At 35.5% G+C, this 11,741-nt stretch overlaps 2 protein-coding genes across 2 annotated transcripts in view; both read left to right on the plus strand.

Moving 5' to 3' along the window:
• The window catches only part of angpt4 (angiopoietin 4), a 73,058-nt gene extending 66,341 nt beyond the window's left edge, over nucleotides 1-6,717 (plus strand). The window contains exon 10 of the mRNA XM_015010382.2: nucleotides 1,512-6,717. Coding sequence (XP_014865868.1) covers nucleotides 1,512-1,672 — 161 coding nt within the window. The 3' untranslated portion in view covers nucleotides 1,673-6,717. The remainder of the gene's footprint in view (nucleotides 1-1,511) is intronic.
• A 2,385-nt stretch (nucleotides 6,718-9,102) lies between these two features.
• cox6c (cytochrome c oxidase subunit 6C) lies at nucleotides 9,103-11,695 on the plus strand. The gene is made up of 4 exons (XM_015010367.2): nucleotides 9,103-9,225; nucleotides 10,153-10,267; nucleotides 11,322-11,454; nucleotides 11,578-11,695. The coding sequence occupies exons 2-3, from the start codon at nucleotides 10,163-10,165 to the stop codon at nucleotides 11,445-11,447; spliced, it is 231 nt and encodes a 76-aa protein (XP_014865853.2). The 5' UTR covers nucleotides 9,103-9,225; nucleotides 10,153-10,162; the 3' UTR covers nucleotides 11,448-11,454; nucleotides 11,578-11,695.
• Nucleotides 11,696-11,741: the final 46 nt, after the last annotated feature.

Below are 11,741 nucleotides of genomic sequence, written 5' to 3' on the forward strand. Positions count from 1 at the left end.
AGATCTCAAAGGAAAAGGCTCCAGCAGTGACCGTTAGTCAGAGTCATTTCAAATCACAGCAATTTATAGAGAAAGACAAAGTAAAATAAAAAAGAGCGACTGAGATGGAAATAGCAAAGAAAAGTAAATGAAAAAAAGACAGAGCTCCATCATCTGTCCCCCCAGGCATTTGCACCCAATTTGAAAATAATGAGTACTCTTTGTGAAAAACAAACCAAAAAAAACATGTTGTTTTTAGAAATTTCAGCGTAATTTCAGACACGTGTCACAAGGTAAAGTAAAAGCCTCTCTCTGGACCAGCCAAAATTTGCCTGACTTTTTTAAAAGTTTAGGTTCTTTTTATTTGCAACTCTATCTTGATTGTATAAAAGTTGATTTAATTCCATGCTTTAAGCTCCTTGTTATTCTGTAAGGCATCTGTTAACTCTGTGCTTTTGAAATGCAAAGAGACAAGTAATGTGGCTTTAGGGATGCATTGCATTTTATTGTAGCATCAAAAACGTGTATTGTCTGGTTTCTTTAAACTTTGCTACAGCTTTTCTTTAACAAATTTAAGTGGGGCTTATGCATTTGTTTAAACTTTTTCCAGGCCTGAATAGAAAACAGAAAGCAGGACACTTGATTAAAGATCTGGATTTTAAACATTCAGTTAAAAAGAAAAGCTTTGTGAAACTGAATCGCTGGGGTGAAACAAGGACAGCGATGTAAACAAAGGAAGACAGAAAGATTCAATATTTGCAAAAAGTGATGCAGAGTAAAGTTTTTCAGCTCATTCAAGATGTTATTTTACACAAAGAAATTAAATATCAGAGCCATTATTAGAGTACTTCATTCAATAAACCTTTGAGATGGAGCCATTTATTAAACCAGAGCCAGACAAAGCTTTTATGGGGTCCTTAAGGAGAAAATGGTTGAGGCCCCCAAGCAGCACATAATAATGCCATGGGCATGCTCAGGATTTAACCACTCACATTCATGTTAATGGACCGTTCCAACTCCTGAGCTGCATTCTAACCTAAAATTATCATGAAGACAGACATGTAGGCCCCTCCAAATATTCCAAACCAAAATTATGTTAGGGCTGAAGCAACAGTCTTCATGTTGTATTTGGCCATAGAGCTGCACGTGGACCGGCAGACTCAAGTGCCCGCAGAACGTTTCAGCTAAAAGAACCACAACGAAACAGATAAAGTCCTCGCCTAATAAAAACAATAAATCAGTCGGACTGAATTCCTCTCAGTCTTAGGTATTTGTTCTTGGAAGGATTGGTACCCAAAGCAATGCCATGCTGCCAAGCACAAATTAGTCTTAATTACTACTTATTAGACTTTGTTAGAAGTAAGCATTTGGGCATAGTGGTCCTCAATAAGTGATTCTAAAAAAGTAAAATTGTCCTTCTCTCCTAATCTCTATCTTTTTCTGTTTTATGCCATCAAAATTAGAGTCTTTGCAAAAATCTTATTTCTCTTTCTACCCGATTCTCTTTATCATCATGTTCTTTCTCCATGCAGGTTGGTGGTTTGATGCCTGTGGCTTCTCCAACCTTAATGGGATCTACTACACAGTTGGCCACAACATCAGGAAGCTCAACGGCATTAAGTGGCACCACTTCAGAGGCCCAAGCTACTCCCTGCGTTCCACCTCAATGATGGTCCGACCCTACGACTTCTGAGAAGACACCTCCACATCCAAGACTCCTGATGTTTGGCAACAAGCATATGTCTAGATTCTACAAAAAAAAAATTACAAAACAACTTTTCTTATAATGTTTAACTTGCAGCAAAGCATCTCAGCTTCTGCCTCACGGTGCAAACCTGGTGCCTCCTGGGGATCTGATAAAGTACGGTTCATGACCAACGACTGATCCACCATAAAAGCTCTGCAGCCGAAGCTTTCAACTCACAAGCTCTAGACCAGTGTTTCTCAACCTTTTTTGTGCCAGCGCCCCCCTAGCCCTTATCCAGGTCCCTCACCGCCCCCCACCAAAGAATTTGCAGGCTACTTTGCACTGACCATTATTTTATCATTAATATTACTATCACTATTGTAGATGTTTTGATTTTTATGCTTGTTTCTGTATTTATCAAAAATAATTTCCCAGAGAACAAAAAAGCCATGGGAATAGAAATTGTTTTCACAGGTGTTTACAAAAAATGCAATGAACATTCAAGTTAAAATCGGTAGGCCTAACAGCAGCCAATCAGAGTGGAAAAAATATTCTTATTTTGTGCCACTTTATAGTTGTTAAATCTTGCACAAAATGATCAGATAAAAGATGAACAACATGCCAGTTTAAACTTTGAACTATTTGCAAACCGACTGAGCTCTGCAACATTAAAATATGGATAGAACTGTAACTACATTAATCATAGCTCTTCTTCTCTTCAGTGTTCGTCAGTTTCTGGTGGTGCAGCTCTGTGCTGCCTTCAGGAGAATGGGACATCAGAGTATCATCTATAAAACTCCACCCACATGGCATTTATTGTGCAAACCAGAGCTTTAAGTGGAAAAACAAAAGTTCCTTTTAATGCCATACAAATATGAGACAGAAACATGGATTATATCTTTATATAGACCTGTCTATTGATTATAGATTAATAGTTTTACTGGACAGAAATTACAAAGAACAAATCTGGTTCTTAATCAAATCCTAATGAGTCAAATTGAAAGTGTCATGGAGTCATCAGCCTCATGACATTAACACTAACATGGAAAATAATATTGAAGAAATAAATATATCAAATCTAATTAAAAACATAAATAAGTGATGTTATTTACTGTTACGGTCTGTAAGATACATTTATTCTCAGTATCAGTGTCAACAAACCCATTGCACTTCAACAATATTATTTTACCTTTTATCTGGAAATAGTGTCTGTTTATTCTTGCCATACACTCCTCTGTATTAATTATTGCTCGAAAGGTCTTGCCATGCCAGTTTATTCCTCTATATTTGCTTTAGTTTTTTCTTAGTTTATTCTTGCATTTTGTTCTTCATTCATTTCCATTTAGTTTCCTTTGATTAGTATTGTCCTCTCTTGGTTTATTGCCATGTCCACTTTAGTTTCTTTCCTGTTGACCACCAGTAATCTTCACTCATCACCTGCTGCGTCGCCTAATCATCATGTTTCACAGCATGTGTTGAATTTTCACTGTTCAGCGTCGGATTCTCTGTTTTTATGCCATAATTCACATCTAGTTCGTCGCTCCGTTTTATGTCCCGCTTCTCCTGTTTCAGAGTTTTGCGCAATGTGTACGTCTTTTTTTTTTTTTTTTTTTTTTTTAACCCCCTAAGGTGCAGGGCGATCGGGAAGGGTATCGATGGGGAAAAGGCAGACTGACATAAACCTTTTAAAACAACGGAAACAATTTCTGCATTCTGATTATTGAAATTTAAAAGTGCTGTGTTGTTCTATCACCCCCGTTTCATACCGGACCACTTACAGCACCGTTGTTAACGCTATAAAATCAACGCTCTCTATCGTGGTATCACCATGGAGGGATTTCTTTATTTGAATGGGTTCATTTTTCAGAGGGATACACAGTCAGGGTATCGTGATTTTAGCTACAAGTAGCAGGAGAACGGAGCTGTGCCAAGAAGCTAACAGAAGCTAACAAACACTGAATAGAAGAAGAAGAAGAAGAAGAAGAGCTGCCATCGATACAGTTGCAGCCAAGCATGATTTAATGTTACACAATACAGTTTTACCAAGTTGCTCAAAGTCTAAACTGGCATTGTTGTGCATTTAAGGTGTAAAGTTTACCTTCGACCAAACGCCCCCCAAAGGCATCCCAGCACCCCCCTTTTGTAAAAATGTCCGCCAGCGCCTCCTGCCGTCCTCTGAACCTCCCCTGGGGGGCGGTACTGCCCACGTTGAGAACCGCTACTCTAGACCGATGAGAGATAAAAAACGTGACCATGTCAAGATCATGTCAATTTATTTAAGATCTTGTTTTAGATGTTTAGATGTTTGTATGTTGTTTTGAAGCAACAAGCGTTTGTCTACATTCCCAAAGACATGAACTGTGATAAATAAGATATTTAGTGATAAGAGAAAAAAACAGTATCAGTCTTTTACATCTGACACCAGTAAGACAAGTTGGACTGTTTGTTGGATTTCAGATTTAGAAAGAGATTTTCAGTGTCCATATACTAAAGTTAACCATTTGTGAAAGGTTTGGGGAAGACAGGATAGCATCTTTCAGGATCTTGCTTCTTTGTTTCATGATTTCTGAGCAACACTTTATATAGAAACTATGTACCTCATTAATTTGATCAAAATTCTTCCTTAGTCTCTAATGAATCCAGAGACAACATGTACCTTGTAAATTATGAGCTTTTAAAGTTATTGAAGAGCTTGGCTGCTAATTTATCTACCGTCTGGGGTCAGTCAGTTGAGTTTTTAAGAAAAGTCAATTAAAGCATCACTGCAACAATGATGGTTAAAAGAGAAGGTGTAAAATGTGGTCTGAATCTTTTTTTAAGAGGTTGGGATGATGTCTTTTCAGTGTTGAAAAATGTTATCAATTTCTTGTGTATGTGTCAAAATGCCATGAGAACTGTTTGTAACAGAGAATGTGGTACAACATCGTTTGTTATCTACAAATGCATATAAAAAAATTGAATATCATCAAAAGTTAATTTATTTGTGTAAGTTAAGTCAAAAAGTAAAACTTTTTTCTGTGAATTTTGGAATTACGGCTTACAGTTAATGAAAATCCAAACATTTTCCTCAACGTCCTGCTAGAAAGTAGTTTTATGTTTTTTATTAAGTATATTGTAACCTTTTTGAGCATAGGTTGACTTAGTATATCCTTAAAACACAACCACACTGAAAGGATTAAGGTCTCATTTAACAAAATTTCACCAGTTAAATTGGTGAAATTTAAAGCTTAAAAAAAATTAAGCTTTTTTTAGCTTAATTTTTTTTTTCTCTCATCTGTTTATAAATCCCCAAAACAATAAGTATTGAACCTATCATTATGACTGTCTTGTCACAGTAGCATTCACTCCAACACACACTTTTAACATGATCTCTGTCCCTGATGTTTCTCTGAATTGACCTGCTCTGTGTCTGTATGTGCATTCATGTCTAGTGAATTTTTCCCAAAGTCTTGAAATAGCTTTGCCTGACAATCCTCTCTAGGCTGTGGCTTATTCCCGTTGCTTGTGAGCTTTCTTTGATCTCATCTTTTTCCACACTTACCTATCTATTATGTTGTTAAACATACAGTTTGAACATCCAGCTTCTTTAGCTGTGACCTTTTGTGGCTCCCCGTCAGTCAATGGCTGGTGACCATGAAAGGAAAAGCAATAACATGGTTTTAATGTTGCATTTCTGTACTTAAAATGACTTTTTTCTCTGGCCCTTCGCATCTTTTTTTAATTTAGTTTTAAATATTCTTTAGCTGGAAGCCATAATCATTAAATGAATACTTGATATATATTACTCGGTCTCCAACAGATCTATTTAATATATGAGTTTCACTTTTGAAATTAACAAATTAACTTTTCATGATATTACACTTAACTGAGATGAACCTGTACATGCTAAAAGGTTTGCGTCATCCCTTGAGAAAATAATGTGCTGGCAAATGCTGTTAGACTGTATGGGATTTTGTCAAACTGTCTTTAAATGTATTAAAAAAGAGAAACTTTTCATAAAATCAAGGGGCATCTTGCAGCAAAAGAAATGACTAATGGACGAAAAACAGATGTGGACAGTGGCATGAATCCGTGGCATTCTCTGCAAGTGATTATGTCTACAGTAAAAGTACACATTTATTGGCACCAAAGAGTTGTGGACAAAGTGTACAAAAATACTGACAAGAAAACCTGAGGCATGATGGAAATTAAATGTAGATTAACACATCAGTAACAAAGAAAATGAGTCACGGCAATGTGGGGAAAGGAGAAGCTTACTTGGATCAAACAGATCTGATGCCAGAACTTCAGGAGGCTGCAACGGATGATCATCCAGCAGAAGGAAGTGATTCTTAAAAGATGTTCTCATTGTGTGCTCTGGTTTCTTTCAGAAGGTGGCTGGCTCTTATTGCCCTGGAAATAGAGCCAAATGAAAATCAGCAGGACTAAACGGGGAGTGTGTTACTGCTCTTAAGACTCAAACAAAAGTAAGAGCTGCTTCTGAGATGCCAAAAACACACTGATGGACAAATATCAGTGCATCTCAAACTTTGATCACCGTGTACAGTTCCCGCAAAGAAAAGGACTTACAGACATATTGTAAATGAATGGAAACTGATCAGTAATTAAAGGGCGGGTTTAATGTAAGTCTTGCAGCTGTAAAAATGCTGAGTATTATGGTTTTCACTATTGTTCAGGAAGTACAGGCACGCAAACTGTTTTTTTTAATGCAATTATCAAGTGATATGGCAACACTTACTGGACATTGATAGAAGGAAGGAACTAATTAACTAAATGCAAACACAAGCCAAATCCAAATCAATCTTTTTCTTCTCTTGTTTTATGTTGGGTAAAAAATCTGGACAATGAAATGAGAAAAGAACAAATAAATGACAGATGTTGGGATTTGATGGCATCCAGATCCTGAAGCAAATAAATGTTGCTTTGATTATTTTCCTAATCCAAACAATCTGGACATTTTTGTGTTTCTTGCTGAAGTCTGCATTTTATTATGGCCTCCGAATTAATCTTTCATGGCACTCATTCAGAAAATAAACAAGTTGAAGAACATATTTATTCTATTCAGTGCAGTGGTTTTTTTAATTCTTCAATAGAGATGGGTTTTTGCTCTTTTCATCTCCACACCTCCGTCTCATGAGTTTGGGGTTTTATGATTAAAAAATAAAACAAATACCTCACAGATCATCAGTTTAAAACTTAGCAGTTCGGTACAGTCAATTTTTAGTAAGTATGCATTACCATTTTTAAAACTGGACAAAAGTAAAAGGTTGAAGCCAACATAAAGGATTAGCACACACAATAGAAACAGTAATATGACAGGACATTTTGACCCCTGACGTAAGTTTTGGGATGATCACCTTTTAAAGCACCAGTTTCTTCCCAAACATCAATTAGACTCTGCACTTTTCTTTTGCAAAGAGGGAATACTGTGAATTCTTTTAGATATCAAAACATTATTTTTAAATGTCTGTGAAGACATTATTAATACAGCTGCAGAAATATGAGCCAAAAAAATTCAATTTTGGGGATTCCTTCCTCGGTGTGAGGCCCTCTTGGTGTCTCCTTCACATGTCCCGCTAACCACGTCCCCCACAAACAACTGTTTCTAATGAGTGCTTCAAGAAAACTGGATGTTTTGCAACTTCTGGTTCCCAGTGCTGAAACATAATGGATATAAAAAAAAACTTGTGGCTCAAACAAGAATATTTCATTTTGGTTTCATAAAGCCTTATAAAAATGTTCAGTCAGTTTGCTAAGAGGGCAAATCTAAGTGCCAAAAAGGCCCATTTTACTCTGGGGCAATGGAAGGTTAGTAACAGAATGATTGGCATTAGTTGGAAGAGTGGGGATTCAATATGCCATGTGCTACAATGCCTCTGAGCAAATGATAAGCCCCCTATTGACATGAGCATGCTTATAGGTTGCATAATTTCCACGTTGATTTTGATAAAAAAAAAATCTTCAAAATGACTAAATTGTAGCTGAATCATATTTTCATAACCAACCCAAAATGTGCAGTATTTGGCCCAAGTGAGAATCCCAGCTGTGAGGAAAATGGTTATCATCATGCATCAGTGGATATGACATTTCTGCATATCTGTGTGTAGCTGACAGCTAACCAAGGGTGCAGAAGTCAACAAGTCTTATCAAGAACAGAACAAAAGAAACATGTTTTGATCAAGCCCTTGTGCATCTAAATGAAATGTTGCAAAACCATATAAATGGAAACAATGAAGTAAGTAATAGCTGCACTTTAAAACCAGCATTAAGAAAACAATTACAGAACTTCAGAACTTCATATTACTGGCATCATTGGCATGTTTTAATTGTAGGCCTAAGGATGTCTTTGAACTATATACTAGTATATAGTTTAAATAAGACATAAAGGAAACTCAGTGTTTTACAATAGACATACCAAAGCTTTGATCCCTATACTGTTAAGTTTGTGGTTGGAGCTGAAAGGCTGTGCATGAAAGTTTCCCTACAACTCACACTTAGTTACCCACAGTCTGTTTGAAGGAGCCTGCCCAGCATTGCAGCAAACAAGTAAGAAAAGCCTATGGAAGAATTACAATGATTGACCATTCAGTTTAAAATATAACTCTAACGACTATTAAAGTAATGTATGTAAAATTCAATCCATCCATCCATCCATCCATCCATTTTCTTTACACCCTTATCCCTTAGTGGGGTCTGGAGGGTTGCTGGTGCCTATCTCCAGCTAACTGTAAAATTCAATATTTTGGAAAAAAATTAACATAATGAAAAAAAAAATCTCACACACGATTCTAGATTTGAGCAATTATTAATACCCCTTTTTAATCCTAAGTGACTTGAAACAGGAAACTTAGTCTGATTTAAAATCAAGAAGTATCTTGTTTAACGGTGTAAAATATATCGGATTTAAACTGCAGGTTTTAATGGGTTAAAACAAGGATGCCAGGAGAAATGCAAACACATAAATCTATTTTAAACACAAGATAATTAGGAACAAAAAACGCATGTATTAGATTTGGTGTTTGTTTATGATCAATACTTCAATAGTTTCAGAGTGTCCTCTTGTGGTTCAAACTTTGTATTACAAACCTTCTGTCCAGCTTGTGGAGATCTGAAAAAATGTTAATGTTAATAAAATCCCTACAGAAAAAAAAAGTATTGTGAAGTATATAGAGAATAAGTAAGAAATGAGATAAGTAAGTGAATTGTATTTTTATTGCACCTTTAATGACTGTCACCAAAATATAGTGCTTTATAAAGACAAATCATAAAAAAATAAAACGATTAAAAAGCAAAAGAAAATGGCACATTTTGTAAACAAACAAACAAATATGGTAGACCTGGCCACAAAAAAGCTTGCAAATAATATTTTATTGAATATTTGAAATGCTATTTTATTTACTTGTGTTTGTCCTCTTACGGCACCAACAGCACAGTACCTCACTTTGCCTTTTAACTTGACGACTTTCTGTTCTCTCGCGGCACCGGTAGAGACTCTTCCTGTTAGAGTAAAACGCCACTCTGGTGTGTTAGCGGTTTCTCTGAAGGTCGTCTGGCTAACTGTGAGTATATCGAAATTTTGTTTATTAAATACTTTTCTTTGTTTCGAGTTTATACCAAATTGCCCTTAACAACGAGGCCAAACGTAAAGATTGTTCAGGCTTTAATTTCATTTAGCCGCTCTTTCCTCCTTGACGAGGTTGAGTTAGCCGTTAGCTTATTTTGACCTAGCTGTTATTAGCTTCTCTTTCATCAGCTAAGTGCTAACCTAAAAGTGCTTTGAAAATGAAACAACACTTTTTATTTGCTTACTTAATGTTTATACATGCATATCAACTAGACATTTCCTAATAACACGGGCTTGGATTGATTATAGTGAGCAAAGTCATTGTTTCTCCGCAAGCAACTATTAACACGATTAGCACGTCTCAGTCAGATCCGATGAGTTTCACTATATTTTTTTAAGTAATTTTTTGAATGCAGTGGTTGTATAATTTTTTATTTTTGAGTAATTTGCTCAATATACTTGTTGAAAATTATATTAGTTTCTAGTTTAAAGACGGCGTTCCAGTTGTCAGTTGACGTATTAAGAGTGCTGACCTGACTTGGCAACAGTGCATAACGGCGATCTGCATAAAGTTAACATATTTAACAATCACTTCGTTTTTATAAAGGTGATTTCTCATCCAAATAAATTACTAAACCATGAATTATGGGGAGCTCATTCCAAGTAGTGTGTGACATAACTTTTTTTCTATCAATACCTAAACATTATCATCCAGTGTCATGTGTGTATCTACTATATCAGATGATTATTTGTGTGTGTGTGTGTATATATATATATATATATATATATATATATATATATATATATATATATATATATATATATATATGTGTGTGTGTGTGTTATGAGAAAAAGAATATATATTATTGCGGTTTGTAAAGTTAACATGTTACTTTCTGTGTCGTTTTTTTCTTTCTTCCAGCTGGTTAAACATGTCGCTGCAAAAGCCGATTATGAGAGGTTTGTTGGCGAAGCGCCTCAGGTTCCATTTGCCTATCGCTTTTGGAATTGCTATAGCAGTAGCTCTATCGTACAAGGTGAGAACAGGGGATATGTGTGACCCAACTTTGACCAGTACTGTAATACAAACTATAATAAGAACAATTCAAAGTGTTCCATATGCACATACGGTGTCTCTTAAAAGGAGGCAAATATGTCTATATATTTGGTGAGTTCAAGCCCTACACAAAAACCAAACCAAAATGTTTGTTTTCCTGGAATCATAAAAGTATGTAAATTCTAAAGGTTTGAATTTAAATCATTCATTCATGAGTTAACATTTGCAAAACATGGTAAAGGTTGGCTCATGTTTTAAAACTAAAAGCAAATTTTCATTCATTTAAAACATTTAAGCTGAGTAATTGGGAATGCTTTATGTGGGTGAGAATGTGTTTATTTCAACCATACAAATAATTTTTATAAACACAGGGGGAATAATCAGCAGCAACAAATTACATTTCTAAACATCTTTACTTGCAAATCATTAGATATAACATGTCTATAGCAGAAAAAAATAACATTAAAACATTAACCTTTTCTTAAAATGTGCAGCTTTCTTTTTTGTGAGAACCCAGTAGAGTTTTCTACCATCATTGTCTTATTTAAGCAGCCTCTTAACCTTTTAATATATGAAAAAGCTCATAGTTTTACAATTGAGTATAAAACTCATTATTTGTGTCCATGGAACTTGCTGTTGAGAGGTAGCAGTAAAAGCTTGCTGTCTGTGCAAAGTGATCTTTTTTCTTTTGGCTCAGTAGGGAGCAGTTTGATGGAGTCTTTGTGTTGGACACATTGTCTGTCAGTTTTAGATCTGTAAGCCCATTGACTTTGTAGCTTTCAATCTCAAAATTAGACTTTCAACAAAAGAAAATGTTACAACTTGCAAAACATTTATTAGTTATTTTGTCTGTCTAATATAGAAGTTTAGGTCTTACATGTGGAATTAAATTGTGCATTGTATTTTCTGCCCAACAAATGTCTTATTTTAGCAGATGTTTAGCCTAAATCCTGCACTTTACCTTCCAGTTCTGGGGATTTATTTCCTAGTTTAGATTATATAGAAAAAAATGTGAAATTCTCTGTTTACTACAGTTTGGAGTGACTGAGCCCAGGAAGAAGGCATATGCTAATTTCTACAAGCAGTATGATGCTGTGAAAGAGTTCAATGCCATGAGAGAAGCGGGGGTCTTCGAGAGTGTGCGTCCTTCTGGAAAGTAATACTTATGTGAGTCTTAATATTGAAAATGAATTTTATGCCTTGTACCACAAGCAATATGTTTAATGCTGATACATTATCCTCACAATTGAAACTAGCTGTATCTAATAGTTATGCATATCCTTCTTCCAGCTTCACCGTCCTGTCATTCATTCCTGGCCTGAAGATGGTTTCCCTTTGATGCTTACTGATTACAGATGAACACTGTTCTGCTGTTTGTTCCTCAAAATAAACTATTCTATTAATGAAATGTTGTCTTTGTGCTTTACTTATTGAAAAAATATATATTTTCGCAG

Source organism: Poecilia mexicana, unplaced genomic scaffold (genome assembly GCF_051168715.1).
Source record: "Poecilia mexicana isolate PSO_F unplaced genomic scaffold, ASM5116871v1 scaffold_5, whole genome shotgun sequence".
NCBI classification, from domain to species: Eukaryota; Metazoa; Chordata; class Actinopteri; order Cyprinodontiformes; family Poeciliidae; genus Poecilia; species Poecilia mexicana.